This window comes from Macrotis lagotis, chromosome 4, assembly GCF_037893015.1.
Source record: "Macrotis lagotis isolate mMagLag1 chromosome 4, bilby.v1.9.chrom.fasta, whole genome shotgun sequence".
Lineage (NCBI taxonomy): Eukaryota > Metazoa > Chordata > Mammalia > Peramelemorphia > Peramelidae > Macrotis > Macrotis lagotis.
Genome location: NC_133661.1, coordinates 270766554 through 270785923, shown reverse-complemented (window position 1 = coordinate 270785923; position 19370 = coordinate 270766554). Strand labels below are relative to the sequence as shown.

General features: G+C 37.2%; 1 protein-coding gene across 2 annotated transcripts in view; it reads right to left on the bottom strand.

The window, feature by feature from the left end:
* NEMF (nuclear export mediator factor) overlaps positions 1-18270 on the bottom strand; it is a 78039-nt gene extending 59769 nt beyond the window's left edge. For both annotated transcript variants that reach the window (XM_074236009.1, XM_074236010.1), the window contains exons 1-6: positions 18135-18270; positions 16442-16510; positions 16205-16307; positions 12913-13038; positions 9737-9885; positions 7674-7741 (exon numbers count right to left, since the gene is read on the bottom strand). In XM_074236009.1, coding sequence (XP_074092110.1) covers positions 7674-7741; positions 9737-9885; positions 12913-13038; positions 16205-16307; positions 16442-16510; positions 18135-18193 — 574 coding nt within the window. In that variant the 5' untranslated portion in view covers positions 18194-18270. The remainder of the gene's footprint in view (positions 1-7673; positions 7742-9736; positions 9886-12912; positions 13039-16204; positions 16308-16441; positions 16511-18134) is intronic.
* Positions 18271-19370: the final 1100 nt, after the last annotated feature.

The following is a 19370-nucleotide window of genomic DNA, read 5'->3' as shown; positions in this document are numbered from 1 at the left end:
GTCATCTCCATGAAGGTAACTCACAAATAAATATGTTCAATCCCAGTCATTCTTCTCAGCTTCAATCCCATCATTAGTTGCCTATTGTTAGACATTCCAAACTAGATGTTTTGGATGCTTCCAAACTTTCTTACTTCTGTCTAAGGCATGATGATTGTTTCAGTCTCATAACAAGGGCAGTTCCTCACTATACATATGCAATCAGTTGCCAAATCTTATCTTTTCAACTATCATAATCTCTTCTCTGGACTCACACAATTATAACCTTGGTTCAGGCCCTCTTCACGTCTTGTCTAGATTACTGCAACAGTTTTCTAACTGGTCTGCCAAAAGTCTCTCAAACATTAAAGTCTCTCTTTAGCTGCTGCTAAAGTGATTTTCATTAAGCAAGGTCTGACCATGTGACTCTCTTATTCAGTCAACTCCAGTGACTTCCTATTGCCTCTAAAATAAAATTTAAATATCTTATTAAGCATCCATAGCCCTTCACAAACTGGCCCCCACTTAACTTTTTTTTTTAGGTTTTTGCAAGGCAAATGGGGTTAAGTGGCTTGCCCAAGGCCACACAGCTAGGTAATTATTAAGTGTCTGAGACCGGATTTGAACCCAGGTACTCCTGACTCCTAGGCCAGTGCTTTATCCACTACGCCACCTAACTGCCCCCCACTTAACATTTTAACCACTTTTTTAAAATTAATTTTTAATCATCATTCCCTTCCCATACTCCACAATCTAGCCAATCTTGCTTTCTCTCTGTTCCTCAAGGAATACTTGCTTCTTTGCAAAATAGCATTCCCCCTGACTGGAATATGTTCCATTTTTACCTCAGACCCTCTCTCTTCCTTTAGCAGCCTTTCTTAATATTTCTAACTGCTTGTGTCCTTTCCTCCAAACTACCATGTAATTAACAATTTGATAATTATTTATGTTTGTTTGTTTGTTTAATGCCAAACATATTTACTTATATACTTCTTGTTTCTTTAAAGAGAATGTAAGGTCCTTTCAAATAAGAATTGCTTTATTCTTTGTACTTTTATCTGTGGTGCCTAACTCAGTAATGAGCACATAGAATGTGCTTAATATGTTAATTTATATCATTGATTAGAGAAATGCAAATTAAAGCAACTCTAAGGTACTACCTCATATCTCTCAGATTGGCTAATATGACCAGAAAGGACAATGATCAATGTTGGAAGGGATGTGGGAAAATCTGGGACACTAATACAGTGTTGGTGGAGTTGTGAAGGGATCCAACTTTTCTGGAGAGCAATCTGGAATTATGCCCAAAGGGCAACAAAAATGTGCATACCCTCTGATCCTGCAATGCCACTACTGGGTCTGAATCCTGAAGAGATTATGAAAAGGGGTAAAAATCCCACTGTACAAAAATATTCATAGCAGCCATATAATTTTGTAGTGGCAAAGAATTGGAAATTGAGGGGATGCTCATCAACTGGGAATGGCTGAACAAATTGTGGTATATGTATGTGATGTAAGACTACTGTTCTATAAGAAATAATGAAGGACAGGATTTCAGAAAAGCCTAGAAAGACTTGCATGAATTAATGCTGAATGAGATGAGCAGAACCAGAAAAACATTATACACCTTAGCAACAACATAGGGTGATAATCAACTCTGATGAACTTGCTCACTCAATCAATGTAATGATCAGGAACAATTCTAGAGGATTTGTGATGGAGAATACCACCTGTATACAGAGAAGGAACTGTGGAGTTTAAATAAAGACCAAAGATTATTATCTTCAATTTTTTTTTGTATTCATACATGCATATTATATTTTTATTTATAAGTTTACATACAGGTATACACACATACATATTTTGCTGTTTATCTTCAATTTTTTAAAGTTGTCACATGTATTTTGTAATTTTGCTATCTCTAATGTTTTCTTTCTTCCTTTTGGATCTACTTCTTTTCTCAACACATTCAATTTGGATTTATGAGTATCACAGAAGCAAATGTAAAGACTATATCAGAGTGCCTTTTGTTGGGTGTAGAAGGGAGGGGAGAAAAAAATTGTAAAGTTCAAAACCTTGCAAAAAAAATGATCGGTATAAACTACCATCGCATATAATTGAAAAACAAATAAAATAATTATATAATTTTTTAAAAAATTTATTAAATTCATAATACTAATTTAGGATCCATTGTTCGGAAAAGGGAATGAAGCATCTAGTTTCAAATCCATGAGAAATAAAATTGGAACAATCTGCCTACTAACAGAATTTGATATTTTTTGTGCCACAAAACTAGTTCCTTTGAACTTCTCAAATATGCTTTTTTCTAAGTCTAGAGTAAATGTCAGACTTCACCTGTAATTATACTCCTCTAACACAAGCTCTAGGAGAGTGATGATTTGCCACAACAGTTCTCATTATTTCTACTCTGGCAACTAGTTCCTCCCTTTTAGTGAGAATCTGACCTTGATAGTTCTACTACTTTTTAAATGAAATTATCACTAAGGGAAGTCATCAAAGTATCAGCAGCTCTGCTCTTAGCAGAGAGCTCCAACAAGCATCCTCTATTTTACTGAAATTTCTATTTATCTCCTATTACCATCCATCCTCAAAACATCAGTATGGATATAGCCAGGTTCCTCCAGAAAATTCCTGATAAAGATTAGGAATTAAGAATACCAAAAGCTAAAATGAAATCTATAGACTTCTCTAAGAATTTTTTGTTTCTTAGCACCTTCTGTGTCATTACCACCATCACAAAACTCAAGGTCATTATATATACCCATCTGTTCATAAGTTTTCATCATTGAAATCAATTAGTCTGTCACCATTAAAATAAATTCACCACCATTTTCTCACTTTCTTCTTCAGAGAATAGACCTGAAATTTGGAACCTTTCCAGCTTGACAGAACCTATCAGAACTTTTCACCACGAAGTTCAGGTTTAATCATGAAATGGAGAAAAGACTTAACTCCAGATAATTCTGTATTATACAAATGAGATATTTATTAATAAAGTATAAAGAATGGAATATTGGGGTGGCTAGGTAGTGTAGTGGATAAAGCACCGGCCCTGGAGTCAGGAATACCTGGGTTCAAATCCGGTCTCAGACACTTAATGATTGCGTAGCTGTGTGGCCTTGGGCAAGCCGCTTAGCTCCATTGCCTTGCAGAAAAACCTAAAAAAAAAAACCACCTAAAAAAAAAGCTAACAAGATTCTTCTTTTTTTTTTTTTGCAAGGCAAACGGGGTTAAGTGGCTTGCCCAAGGCCACACAGCTAGGTAATTATTAAATGTCTGAGACTGGATTTGAACCCAGGTACTCCTGACTCCTTATCCACTAAGCCACCTAGCCACCCCTAAAGAGAAGATTCTTAGTAAATACTTCTTGAAAAGATGTTATGCCATGGGGGAGGCTAGGTGGCACAGTGAACAGAGCACTGGCCCTGGAGTCAGGAGTACCTGAGTTCAAACCAGGCCTCAGACACTTAATAATTACCTAGCTGTGTGGCCTTGGGCAAGCCACTTAACCCCGTTTGCCTTACAAAAATCTAAAAAAAAAAAAAGATGTTATGCCACGTTTTTCTTATTCTCCTAGGTTATATAACTGAATTTGTAGGGGTATTGAATCTGAAGGAGAGAGTGACAATCTTCTCAACTAAAGAATTTTTGCTCTGATAATACTGTTTCATCTAACCATTCATTCATTCTCTCAGTCTCTTTCTCCTAAAAGCTGTGCTATTTATATTTATATCGGTCAAAATGCTGATTTCTAAAACTATATAACATAAATTTTATGGTAGTACATTTTGCCAATTTAGGAAAAAAGCATTAAATTACATTACTCTATAAACTTCAAGGGATCTATGACCTTGCAAAAACTAATAAACTCATCCACATCTTCTAATTCTGTGTAATTCTTGATCATGTTTTCCCGTGAATCTTCTATGGAAAGTATGCCTAAGAGTTTTATCTAGGTAAATATATTTTTCAGTAGTAGTACAGCAACTAAGCCGTCCGTCCATCTTTTATTTCATGCTCTCTTATCCTGACTGATCCACCTCCTGCTGTGATCATACATTTCAGAGCTGCTGTTAATGAGGATCATTACTTGAAGCCTACTTGACTCTGGGTAGCCTATAATGACTCCAAATCCATGTTTTTAAGATATTTTCATGTTTAAAGTTTAGAGTTACTCAAAGTATGGAATCATCTCCCAAATGCAATCCCATTCATCTTTGGGCCTAACTCACTGTCTGATGTACTTATCACAGGTTTAACTTACTGGACCTGACAGTCAATTTCATATCACAGCCTAAGTAAAATGAAGTTTGTAAACGAATTATTCCTAGATTGTTAGGCCAATCACTTTTGCTGCCTATAAGCATACCCCCATCTATAAAACTCACTTGATCCTACCATTCTTTCTAGTTACCCTACTATATATCTCACATTCCTTTCTCAGCGAAAATCCTTAAAGGTGTGTGTGTGTGTGTGTGTGTGTGTGTGTGTGTGTGTGTGTGTGTATCTCACATTCTTCTAAACTCTCTGCAATATGGACTCCAACCTTCCTTATTTAACTGAAATTGCTCTCATCGGTTACCAATGACCTCTTTGGTTTTTTTAGGTTTTTTTGTTTGGTTTTTCTTTGCAAGGCAAACGGGGTTAAGTGGCTTGCCCAAGGCCACACAGCTAGGTAATTATTAAGTGTCTGAGACCAGATTTGAACCCAGGTACTCCTGACTCCAGAGCAGGTGCTTTATCAACTGTGTCACCTAGCCACCCTCCACTGCGCCACCTAGCTGCCCTACCAATGATCTCTTAATTGTCATATGTGATGTCCTTTTCTCAGTTCTCCTATAAGATGACCTACTGGCAGGATCATCTTCTCCTCCTGGATTTCTCTCCTCTGAGTTTTTTGTGACACTAAAGCTCCCTTGGTTTTCCTATCTATCTAATGCTCTTTTTCTCAGTCTCTTTTCTGGCTTTTCATTTATATCACACCAAATATCTATGGGTGTTCTCCAAGGTTTTGTCCAGGGCCCTCTTTTCTTTTTCTTCTTTCCTATCTCATTATTTTCATTAGTAATTCCCTGGGTTCAATTACCATCCCTATGCTTATGATTCTTAGATCTTTATGTTCAGTCCCAATCTCTCTCTTGAACTCTAGTCCTACATGACCAACTGCTTATTAAACATTTTGAATTGGACAGTCTTTATGCCTCTCTAACTCAAAATGTTCAAAACAGAACTCAAGCATAGCTTTACTTCCAAACTCACCCCTTCTTCTGAGCTTCCCTATTACTATAGTACTATATTTCATCATTCCCAGTCTCAGTTCAAAATCTTGGTATCACTCTTGACTCTTGACTCTTATTCATTCAATCAAATCAGTTGGCAAACATTGACATTTCTACCTCCATATCATTCCCCATGTCCCCTTTTCTCTAATCTACTTCAGGCCCTATTTCAATATCCCTCTAAGGGGTCTCCCTGCCTCATATCTCTTCCAATTCTAATCCACCCTTCACACAGCTACCAAAGTGATATTCTTAAAGTATAGCTCTAATCATAGTACCTGATATCCAGTAAACTCCAAAGACCCCCATGACATTTAGGATCAAATTTAAACCTCTTGGTTTAGTATATAAAACTCTTCATAACCTGATTCCTTCTTATCTTTCTAGTGTTCTTACCCATACCTTGTCTCCATACCTTCCAAAATTCAGCCACACTGGTTCATTTGCTGTTCTTCTCACATGATGCTGCATCTCCCATCTATGTCTACTGCATGTTCTTCTTCCTCAACTATCACCACTTAGTTTCCCTGAATTCCTGAGTTGTAGGCAGTCTTCCTTGTCCTCCCTCCCCATCTGCACTACTGCCTTCCCTTCTAAAGTTACTTTCCATTCACACAGCTTGTATCTTCTGAGTATTTATTTATGTATGAGTATATATTTATTAAGTATTTATGCACTAATATTTCTTTTTCCCTCCACCAATTGGAATGTAAGCTCCATAAAGGGCAGGAATTGTTTTGTTCATTATTTTGCATTTTCAGTGCTCAACATAATTCCTGGTAAATGATAAGTATTTAATAAATACTTGTTGGCTAATTGATACTTTTTCAGATCTATTACTCCTCTTCTGGCAACAGATATCCAACCATACCAGCCCATTTGGGTCTCTGACATATGATATTCCATGACCAATCACCCAGGTTTTTGCAAGGCAAATGGGGTTAAGTGGCTTGCCCAAGGCCACACAGCTAGGTTATTATTAAGTGTCTGAGGTTGGATTTGAACTCAGGTACTCCTGACTCCAGGGCCAGTGCTCTATCCACTGCGCCACCTAGCCACCCCTAATCACCCAGCCTTTGCACAGGTTGTCCCCTATGTCATGACTTCTCTCTACTCCCCACCTTTGTTTTTTAGAATCTCTCACTTCTTTCAAAGCTCACCTTAAGTGCCTTTCCTCAGGATTTCACCCTTTTTCTTAGAACAAGTTCATCTCCTGCTATGATCATACTTTTCAGAGCTATATTAATGAACATTACTGCAGCCTACTTGAAGTCTATTTAACTTTGGGTGTCCTAGAATGACCACATAAGCATCATGAATCTGCTATTTTATGTATTTTTTTTAATTTATGGCAATGGGGTTAAATGACTTGTCCTACATAGCTATTTAATGATTAAGTGTGAGGCTGGATTTGAATTCAGGTCCTCCCTCCAGGGCCGGTGCTCTATCCACTGCAACACTTAGCTGCCCCCATTTTACATATATTTTGTGTATATATTTGCTTTTGTTCCCTTATTTTAACACATAAGCTCCTTAAGGGCAGAGACTGTTTCATTTTTGTCTATGTATTTCCAGCATCTAGCACAGAGCCTGCCAGGTGCTTAACAAATGCTTGTTGTTTGATTGTGTTCGTATTCTGTTTTAATCAACTGTATGACTGTAAAGATGTTGAAAATTATCTATGAAAGCTTGGCTTTTTCCTTCTCATATTTTTATAAATGATATCTCTTTATACCCATACAAATTTTTTTTTGGAAGTAGCTAGGAAGTGCCAGGACTAGAATCAGGAAGACTCATCTTCCTGGGTTCAAATCTGGCTTCAGATACTAATTATGTGACCTTGAGCAAGTCACTTACCATGTTTCCCTCAATTTTCTCACTTGTAAAATGAGCAGAAGGAAATAGCAAATCACTCTTGTATCTTTTGCCAACAAAAACCCAAGCAGTATCATTAAGAGTCAGACTTAACTAAAAAAAAAAAACTGAACAAAAACAAGATTTTGATTTGTAAATACTTATGCATAAAGATAAAAAAGTAGGCAAGTGAGTTCTTTTTGTTCATCTTTCGTTTTCAAAGAGGACCATTAAAATTATAAGTAATGTTTTAACTTGTTCATTAATTGGATTTAAGTGAGACAGAGCTGTGTCAAGTTATCAGCCTCTGTCTTCCAGTCCTTGAAGTTCAGTGACAAGAAAAAAAGTCAAAATGATTGCAGATGGCCCCAATACAATGGATCCTCTCACTTGCCTAGTTTGTGGGAAATATATTATTTGGGAGTTTTTTCTTCCCCTCAAAAATTTTTTTAATATAATCCTATTTTCTTAAAGACATTATTCTAAATTACTATTACTCATTATTGCTTATATAACATTGAAATATAGAGCATTACTCACAGAAATATGGGTTAAGAATCCTCTTTAATTGTTCTCCTTCAGGTGCACTGGATATTATTTCAGTTAATCTATGGAAAGATAAGAATTTCCTCTTTAATTTACTTAAGAGTTACGTTATCTAGAAAAAACTGACTTTCAGAGAAGGAAAAAAATGCGCACATGGTTCTCTGTGATATTTTCACATTATGGAAAGCAGCTTTTTCTAGACAAAATTCAATTACAAAAATGTCATTTTTTCAAATTCCATTCTAGAACTTCAAAGTTCTATATGGTGGTGGACACAAAGAGTCACTTGTTTTCCCCTTCATTTTCTTAGTTGATCACATATTATGCATTCAGCTAATGTAGAGGACAGCTAAAACTGATCTCTGGAAATATTTTAACCTGGACTAATAAGAAACCTTTATTAATAAAATCTAGTAACGTCTATGACACAATCAACTGACTTTTAATTTTGACTGAACCATCAAATGGAGAAAAACTGAACAAGCTATGGTCTTTGAATGTAACACTATAAAATCATGCTGTAAGAAATGATGAAAGGAATGGTTTAAGAAAAATATGGGAAGACCTAAATGAACTGATGCAAAATGAAGTGAGCAGAACCAAGAGAACAATGTAACAATAATATTATGAAGATATTCTACTTTGAAAGACTAATTCTGATCAATACAACTGAATATAATTCCAAAGGGCTTATGAAATAAAATGTTGTCCACCTCCAAATAGAGAACTGATGAACTGTGCAGACTGAAGCATATTTTTCTCTTTTTTGATGATGGTAGTGAACATGACTAATGATATATGATTTGTATGATTTCATATGTCTAATGAGTATTGTATTTCTTCTCAATATTTCGGGAAGACATTCAGGGAAGGAGAGAATTTGTAATTCAAAATAAAATGAAATTCAGTAACTTTAGCTGAATATTATAATTTGTGTCTCTTCAGGTTGCTTTATTTTTTAATGCAAATGTCTATTATGAGTAATTAGAGAAAATGAGGAAATTGTCTTTATTACTATGATTCTGATGATAAAACAAATATGCACAAACTTAGATTCACCATCAAATTACAATTACAGAACAAGTGTCAATAGCTGACCCTTGCTTTTTCTTATATAAATTTACTTCCAGGGATCCTAATGTATAATGTGTATTATGTAACAATATTTCATGTTTCATGGAATGCTACAGGCAAAAAATCACAAAGTTATTTTCAAAGAAAACACAGGAAGCTTTAAAACAAAATTCTATTTTTTAAAGATAAAATATGAGAAATTATAACAATTTCCCAACACACTGGATTAGAGAAACAAAGGGCAATATGACCTGTTGTGAAATTTTATAAAGTGAACTATTTCATAGAATCATCTAATGTTTTATAACAAATTTTATAATAAAATTATATAATCAATACAATGCTCACTGCTAGCAATTTCATACTTTATTTCTATTTAAATAAACTGATTTATGATACTGTTAGAATAAAATTGATCAACAAATGCAATATTTTAAAAAGCAACCTTTTATTTATTATCATTAGAAGATAGATTTAAGATGTTTTACAAGATTTCACTGTAAACATTTTACCAAGGTTTTGGTAGTCTTTCACTACAAAAGTTCAAGAACAATATTCTAATAACTTTGTCTTATTTTTCTAGAGCTTGGGGATGTATACTAATTGATCTCTAGAAACTGTGAACATGATATGTAAGCCTCATCTTTCCTCAGTCTCAATGATCTACCCTGTAATTTCTCACACTCCAGATACTCACCTTTCTACAAAATAATAACTTCCTGCTCTTTTTGAGAGGAAACTACCACCATTCATGAAGAAATAGAAATGTCAAAGTCTTTAATTTGTGCCCCCAAATAGGATTTATTTGAAACAACCACATATGCATATAAACTTAACAGACATATGAAACTTAAATTATCATTTTAGACTAATTTATCTAAATGAAAATAGATCTAAACATTTAAAATCATAACATTATGACAGTCTAATTTTATTTCTCTAGCAAAATAAAGTAGGCTTATTATAAATAAAGCATTAATTACCTTTCCAATGAAAGTAATGGTTCCCTCACCCTAGCATGATCAACTGGATACTTTTCTCGAACAGCAAACTTTACATCATCTGCTTCATCACTTCGAAACCTCAAGATATTTAAAATTAGGTATTCATAGTTGGTAAGAACAATATTCCCCTGAAATAAAAATTTAAAAAAAATTTGTAGCTTACTGTTTTTCTCACCACTGTATCAAGAAGGAAAAAATGAATCTTCAAACAAGTTTCAATCAACAGGCAATGAAATGAAGTTTAAAAACAGAAAATCCTTAACATCCTTTAAAAATCTGAATGCAGAAACTTTAAAGAGCTCCCATTTGAAACCCCCAGAAGCACTATAATTTATGAAATCAATCTGCATTGGTAGAGGATGTGTCCATGCTGGCACTGCTTTACATTGACGAAAACACAAATATTCTTAATATTCTGTTATTTACAATAGAATACAGAGAGTTCCCCTACTGCTGAGATAATTTTTGAGCTTTTAGGAGTTGTGTTTGTGTGTGTGTGTGTGTATTTGAGAAAAACCTTAGGAACCAAATGAGTACAAACTGGTTTCTCATTTATAATTTTAATTGCAAGGCAATTTCTATAACACTAGTGACATGTACCACTTAAAACTTTCAGTAGTAATGCCACTTAGGATGATTTAAAGGCTATCTATGGAGCATTACAATGAATTCCTGGAAATTATAACATAAAGTCTATACTGTAAAATATCTATTAACTGCTACTGCCTACATCTGCTGGAATTTATTTGGTGTCATCAGCAAAAACCGTCAAATAATAGATACTTAGAAGTATGGGTGTATTTTGTTCAAAGAGGTTTAAAAAACAAAAAATGCTGGCATAGTATTTAAGAGGTTAGCCTCAAGAGTGAGGGTTTAAACCCTGTCTCTGATTCATGCTGATTAAAGACCTTGAGAAAAATCACTTAACCTCTCATTCCAGGAAGCAGCTCTAAGTTATAGACGAGCTACCTGTTTAAATTGGCAGAGGAAGTGTCTTTATAGGGAATCCCTAGAATGAAAAAAGTCACATGTCTAATCTAAATGAACAAAAATGGATTATACAGGGGCGGCTAGGTAGCGCAGTGAATAGAGCACCAGCCCTGGAGTCAGGAGTACCTGAGTTCAAATCCAGCCTCAGACACTTAATAATTACCTAGCTATGTGGCCTTGGGCAAGCCACTTAACCCCATTGCTTGCAAAAAACCTAAAAAAAAAAAAACCCACACCAAAAAACAGATTATACAAAAACATTTAAAAAGGAACATAGTCCAAACATACTTTTGTTCTTATTTTGCTATAAAGTATATTTTTATTTTCAATCAAACTTTTAAGATTTTGTTATTGACACCACACTTTACATAGTAGAAACTGAGCATGTTAAATTTACAATAATAAATAACCTTCTATATGTGTCCTATATGATTTGTAATTAAATTCTTTATAGAATTCAAATATGTCTCAGAACTTCCTATCATATCATTTTTGTCATGGTTATTAGACACGGTGCCTTGAAAGAAAGTTTGTATGGGGAGGGTGGCTAGGTGGCCCAATGGATACAGCACCAGCCCTGGAGTTAAGAGTACCTGAGTTCAAATCTGACCTCAGACACTTAATAATTGCCTAGCTGTGTGGCCTTGGGCAAACCACTTAACCCTACTGCCTTGCAAAAAACAAACAAACAAATAAACAAACCCAAAAAAGAAAGTCTGTGTGATAGAAAACATGAATTTCAAAAATGAATTGCAAGGTATACCTGGTTAAGAATTAAAGAATGCAAAATTGTGAACTGGTCTAAATTCCTAGGAAATGACCAAAATGAAAAACACCTAAAAAAGTGTAAAACTAAGAAAGATCAGATCTAGTCATGTAATTTTATAACTCAAGAGAGGTTACAACTGTCTTAAAGAGCAAGAGTTCTTTGATTTTTATTTTCCTTATATCTCAGGACTTACTTTTTAGTTCCATATCAGTTTAGACCTATGATCTCCAAATTTTTTTTATCATAACCTATATGCAAAAAAATTCTGAGTTTGAATTTTTAATATATGTATACTTACTAATTTGTTCAAATACTACTAGGCTAGACATAAAACAAAATAGAGAAACATAAAGGATGAAATTAAAATGAAATAAGATTTTATTGTGCAACTCACTCTATCCCTCCAAAAAAAGAAGACTACAGGGCTTTCTCAATGATCTAGCACAAGCAAACAGAGTCCTACCACCAAAGTTGCCTGAAAAAGCTACAATGTCACAATTGGGAGCAGGAAAGTCTCACAATTGGCTACTTCGAGAGGTGGATCCAGCAGTGTGTAGGTAAATGTTTTAACAACTAGGTCCTTACCTCCCCCAAAATATAAGCAAGACAAATTTTTGAGTTTAATCTGCATATTAACATTTTCCCATCACTTTCTTAAATCTACACAATTAATAAATTAATAATAAAATAATAAATCAATTCTTGATTTTTATCATTTGCTAATTTTCAAGACAGAAATGCACAGAATGAAAATTTTTAAATTGGTTCTCCAGAGCCAGTATGAACTGGCTCTAACACCCCAGATGTGATCCACTTTCCAACCCTCCAATGGATCACACACTTCTTGGTATTAGACCCTGGCCCACATTTTGGAGTCTATCTACTATTTTAGACTATTGAGGAGTGCCTAACACTCTTACAATGCCTTTTTGGTGGGCCATCACTGTTGAAGATGATGTTTGTCCTTCATTCTTGAAGAAGACTATGACATCAGGGAGGTGAGGCTATGACATGATTTGAGTCAAAGGGTGCTATACTAAGTTACCAGCCTCTCTTTCTTCTCCAGAGCCATCTGGATCCAGTGACCAGATATGAATCAGGATTGGAGATGCCCTGGATGTGAGGCAATCAAGTTTAAGTGACTTGCCCAAGGTCAAACAGTTAGTGAGTACTAAGTGTCTGAGGCTGGATTCGAACTTTCATTTGTCTGACTCCAAGGCCAGTGCTCTATCCACTGCATCATCCAGCTGCTCTTTTGTGGACAACTTTTTCTGTGAGTCTTCAATATAAAAAGAACTCTCCATCTCTGCTTCATAGTAGAATAAATTAATCCCAAATACATGATGTAATAATTGTCATTTCTTGAAAGGAAAAAAAAGGTTTTCAATATACTTACTTTATCATAAAGCTCAATGATTAAATGATAAGCAGCTTCATCACTTCCAAATTGAAAATCTACAATCCGATCCACACCAAGTTGTTTTACACTGACTAATCTTCGACTCTTCAAATGCTTTCGGCACTATCCAAAAAGAGGGGGAAACATCATTTGTATAATAAAAATGAACCTCTAAATCATTTATTATTGAATCAGAATTTGGTTAATATAATTATTCTTTGAACTTGAAACCAATAAGTACTTATTAAGTACCTAACTTTATGAAAAGTACTAGAGATACAAAGAATAATAAAAAAATCATAAAAGTTCCTGTTATACAGAAATTTACACCACAACACACAAACACACACATACACACACACACACTTTCATCAAAAACTAAGCTATCACTATCACTATCCCTAAGTCTTTTGGGAGTAGAGGGTGGGGCATACATGATACAAAAATACAAGGTATTTTCTATAACACTAGTGACATATACCATTTATGATATATGTAACAATTGTAAGTTAGGGGATGGAGGTGGAAATCAGGAAAGACTTACTTAAAACTTGGCAACTGAGTTAAATCTTGAAGGAAATTAAGGATCCTAAGGACCAAAGGTAGCAAATTACAGGGACAACTTACAAGCTGAGTTTGAGGAACAGCTAGTGGTTCAGTTTGACTGGAAAAATAGAGTAATTTGAAATAATGGTGAAAAGGCAAACAAGAGTCAAACTAGGGAGGTTTTAAAGGTCAGGCTACAGAATTATTATTTTGTTCAAAAAGAAACACAGAAATTTGAGCAAGTAAATAGAATAATAAAGTTGTGCAATAGGAAGATTATTTTGGCAACTACATGAAGAAACTTGAAGTAGAGACCAATCAAGAAACTTTTTCAATAGGTCATGTTAACAGGGAAAAGGTGATAAACATTAAGGAGAAATGTTATAGAAGTAAGAATCAATATGTCTGAAATCTCCCTGAATTCATAAGAATTCTTCCCACAACATATCTGACAAATAGTCTTCAAGCCTTTGAAGACCTCTTTGGAGACTACTTGCTATGGTAGACAATTCTATGTTTGGATGATATATGAACTTGAATTACAACCAAATGATTCTGATTCCACCTTCTCGGGAAAGTATAAGTCTAAATGCCTTCCAAGTGACAGTTGTTCAATTGTGAATGGCTATTATGTTCTCCCATGATTCTTTTTATGGCTAAACATCTTCAATTAGCCAGGTTAAGGCAATGCTTCACCTTTATCGTCTTTCTGCCATGCTGTTATATATGTACTTCCTAAAACTCTACCTCTTTGCTCTGCCAATAACAATCAAATTAAAAACATCACTGATTCTGGAAAAAAGTATGTCTATAATAGAACACCCTATGTTTCAATTCATATCTCCTATGACTTTCTAGAACAAAACATTATTTCCTAGCACTACTTCCCTATTACGTAGCTGTTTCTCCTTAATTAAGGGAATTAAAAATGTGGATTTAGCACTGAGTAGTGTGTGACACTACTCAGTCCTTTGATTTTTTCGCTTCCCATTTCTATATGCTCTACAGCTTATCAACATTCTTCCAATAAAGTAATACCTCAAACTGACCATAATACTCCAGATATAGTCTAATCTCGGCAAAGTACAGTGAGATTCACACTTCATTAGTTCTGGACCCTATGAATCTCTAATAGTCTAACACTTTATTACCCAACTCAAACTATCAATTCATATTGCAGTCAAATAAAATTCCCAGATATTTTTCACATGAACTAATGTCTAACCCTGTCTCAACTTCAACTTGTAAAGTTGATTCTTTTGAAACTCAAGTATGAAAGCTCATATTTATTTCTATTAACTTTATTATTATCATATTCAGACCTTAACAGTGATATTCTGGTTTCTGCTAACTGCTGAGGTCAATTACCATGTCTATGCAGACAACTCCCGAATATACAAGTTTAGTCCTAAAATCTCTCCTGAATTATCGTGTATTATTTTCTGGATAGGTCCTCCTGGATGTTCAGTAGCCAACAAAAATGTACTATCTCCTAAATGAAATTTTCATTATCTTCCCTATAAACCTACCATTCCTACAAATTTTCCAGTTTCTTTGAATTACAGAACACTTTTAAAGTTTAATTTATATTACTAATATTTTCTTTTTTTGATGATTTATTTTATTTTTGAATGTTATTTTATTTTATTTTTTCCAATTACATGCAAAGATAGTTTTCAACATTCATCTTTTTGTTACTTTTGAGTTCCACATTTTCCTCCCTCTCCCCTTCCCATGACAGCAAGTAATCTAATACAAGTTATAAAATCATGTTTAACATATTTCCATAATTAGTCATGTTGTGAAAGAATCAGAACTAAAGGGGGGAAACCATGAGAAAGGAAAAAAAATATATAAAAATAAGTTTTAAAAAGTGAAAAGTATGCTTTGGTCTGCATTCAGACTCCATATTTTTTTCCCCTGGATGTGGATGACATTTTCCATCACCTCTCACCTCTGTGCATTTACACAAACTACTTTTCATACCTTCTCAACTATATCTTTTTCTTCCTTTTTTCCAGAATCATTTTCCTCCTAGGCTGAACTTAGGTGGCAATGCTTCTGGGAACCCTACCTTTCTTCCCTCTAAAATACTCTAGTAATACATTTACTTGTGTACAAGTTCTATTTTCTCAGTAGAACATAATAGGACATAGTATTTAATTTCACCTTAGCACATAGAAAGTACTTAACATAAATTAACATAAAGGAACTGAATTCCTTTTATATATTATTTTAGTAAACCTGTCAAAAAAGGAAAAGAAGCTAGTCTAATCATACTATTTCTTTTCTTTTTTTTTTTAGTTTTTTTCAAGGCAAATGGGGTTAAGTGGCTTGCCCAAGGCCACACAGCTAGGTAATTATTAAGTGTCTGAGACCGGATTTGAACCCAGGTACTCCTGACTCCAAGGCTGGTGCTTTATCCACTATGCCACCTAGCCGCCCCTTAATCATATGATTTCTTAATGAAGTCATGCTGTTCCTTTGTGATGACAACTTTCTACTCTAGATTTGCAGTAATTATCCATTTACAAAGACATTCTAGAAATTTACTAGTAATTAAATTCTACCCCTTCACTCTAATGAAAAAAAAAATGACATTAAAGAAAAAGTAAATTTCCACAATATATCTTTGTTTCATTAACAGCTAAAAAAAAGGAAAATCAAATATACAGAAACCAAGTTAACTTTAAATGAGAAAACTAATTTTGAATTTAGCTTTTCCAGTCCAAGTGAAAATTACCTTCATAGCAAAGCTAGATGGCATCATATTCTTTGGCCATTCAAACTCAGTTGTGTGAATTCGTATCCCAGATTCAAGTAAAAGTGTAACTTTAAAGTCTGGTCTGTGAAAAAAAGAAAAAAAATCTCCTTTAAAAATAATACTTGCTAAAGAAACAATTGTGAAAAAATTAAGGTAAAAATTAACATCTTATATTTACATAAACAGAACAAAGTAAAAAATATAATATACTCTTACTTTTGAAGGCGTATAAGGTATGTCTTATTATCCACATCATAAATATTGTGTACTCTCATTCCTAACAGGCTGCAAGGCAAAAGAAAATATGTAACAAATCAAATTTTAGAGAACTGAGAAAAACATACCATGGTAGAATATAAGTTGCATCAGTAATATACAAAGATTTACGGAGCTAATTCAATCCCCTAATTTCATAAATGAGGAAACAGAGAGCTAGGTTAAGTAACTTGCATTAATTCACAGAAGTAGGTATGAACACAACCAGAACAGGGAGAAATAACCAATCTCATTTGGAAGAGCTCTCAGGCCCTCTTAATACAATTTCTATCTGAAAAAGAACCCCCTTTACAAAATATCTGACAAGTTTTCATCAAACTTGAAGACAGTCTGAAGCTATCCACAATCCACTTTTGGATTGCATTACCTGAAATCTTTCCTTCCATTAGTTCAAATTTGCTAATCCCTAACTTCTACTTGCATTCTGTTGTCTGGAGTCTAGCTTCTTTTCCAAATGAAAGACCTTCAAGTATATGAAGAAATATATATTTTTCCCCCTCTGGTTCCATTGATCCATATATGTATGTATGGTTTCCAGTTCTGTTCCATTTTGATTATTATACCCTGTACTCAATCAAGCTGAGTCAACATTAAAACTTTACACTTCCTTTGCACTCTGAACACCGTTTCTCCTAATACAGTTAAAAATCGAATTTTTGACGTCATATGACACTTGTATTCACAATGACTTCAGGAGAAATCTTAGGTATAATAGCTAAAAGGAATTAAAAAGAACTTCGTGATAAGAGGCAATTCTAATAACTATTCTTACATTCTAGATCTACCCTTATCCTCACATTAAGGTAAATAAAAGTGTCACAAGGGAGTATCTTCCACCACCACCCCCAAATATCTGGCTTTAGACTGTTTTAGAAGAGGTCTAGTATAATATAATGGGAACGATGGTTCCCATTTATTTAAACTCCTCTCCTTAGACAAGAGCTGTCATTTCATTTCTGTAAAGTTCTCAAATTCAGTGTTAACGTTTTTAAGTTTAACCAGCTGCAATCAGAGAGCGATGCGGTCCCGCTGAGGGGCCTGGGTCTGGGCTGGCCCCGACTCCGAGGCTCGCCCGGGAAGCTCACGTTAGCGCAGCACCGGGCAGCTCGGAGCTGGCATCGCGGGCCGCCAGTCCGCCGGCCCGGCGGGTCGATGACAGCTCCAGGCACGTCCCAGCCGGAAGCAGCCCTCCGGCTCGGCCCGGGGTGCCCTCCGCTCGCGGTGCGCGGACCTTCCGCCTCCCGGGCCCCGCCGCGGGGGCCCCCTCCCACCCCGAGGCCCCGCCGCGGGGGCCCCCTCCCACCCCGAGGCCCCGCCGCGGGGGCCCCCTCCCACCCCGAGGCCCCGCCGCGGGGGCCCCCTCCCACCCCGAGGCCCCGCCGCGGGGGCCCCCTCCCACCCCGAGGCCCCGCCGCGGGGGCCCCCTCCCACCCCGAGGCCCCGCCGCGGGGGCCCCCTCCCACCCCGAGGCCCCGCCGCGGGGGCCCCCTCCCACCCCGAGGCCCCGCCGCGGGGGCGCCCTCCCACCCCGAGGGCGCCCTCCCACCCCGAGGCCCCGCGTCGCCCGAGCGCGGCCCGGGAGGGTCGGGAACACGAGGGAGGACGTCGGCTCCCCGCGGCCACCTGCGCCCACCTGGCATTGAACTCGGAGAGGATGGCGCAGATGTCTACGGAGCTGAAACGCGTCTTCATGGTGAGGGCTCGCGAGGCGCCGCGCTTCCGGCCCGGCTCCTCGGCTCTGCCCGCACTGACAGACGCGGAGCGCTCGCCGCTCCACGCAGGCGCAGAAGCAAAACTGACGGCAGCCCGGCGGACCCAAAATTCACCGAAGCGCGAATCCTAACACGCTGTGGGAGCGTTTATTTCTAGTTCCTTAAATTAGACCAAGAGATATTCCAATCTACTAACCTATTCCCCCCCCCCCCCCGGACGAATATACTGATCAAATTCAGGGAGAATAGCCCATCCTGCCACCTTTCTTTAGTTTTCTTCCATTACATATACTTTCCAAACCGAAGTTTTAGCGCCTCCTGCTGGTACAAAAATTCATTGCTTTACGGTTCCTGATAATTTTGCAAAATGTCCAGCAGGAGGCAGTGCAGAGTAAAGTCTTTGCGCAAACTTTTACCAAGTTATGCTGTCAATTTTAATAAAGAGAAACGTAACTTTCCCCGTTGTCATTAAAAGAGGACAACTGTACACGCCAGTGTTTTAAGCGTTCTCAGTCATGTTCGCTGGCTCTTTCCCCCCCTTTTTTGTTTTAGGCTCGATTAATTCATAACAATTTACACTATAAAGACACCCCACCCCCCTTTCCTTTAATTTGATAGATTTGTTTTAATTTTTATGTCATGCAAAAATAGAAATAAATGTGAAAAGGAGAGACCGCGTCTCACTATCTTGCCCAGGCTGGAGTACAGTGGCTATTCACAGGCGCGATCCCACTACTGATCGGCACGGGAGTTTTGACCTGCTCCGTTTCCGACCTGGGCCGGTTCACCCCTCCTTAGGCAACCTGGTGGTCCCCCGTTCCCAGGGGGTCACCATATTGATGCCGAACTTAGTGCGGACACCCGATCGGCATAGCACACAGCAGCCCAGAACTCCTGGGCTCAAGCGATCCTCCAGCCTCAGCCTCCCGAGTAGCTAGGACTACAGGCGCGCGCCACCACGCCCGGCGAGGGAGCAGGGCGAGCGGCGAGACCTCGAGGCTGTGCTCCCGATGACGTAGCCTGAGGAGGAGGGGGAGGGGGAGGGGAGGGGAGGGCGGCGTGGCGGAGAAGCCGCCGCCGCCGCCGCCGCCGCCGCCGCTTCTGGTCTGTAGGTGGCGGTGCTGAGACTTGGCGCCTCTCAGGCGGCCAAGCCAGGA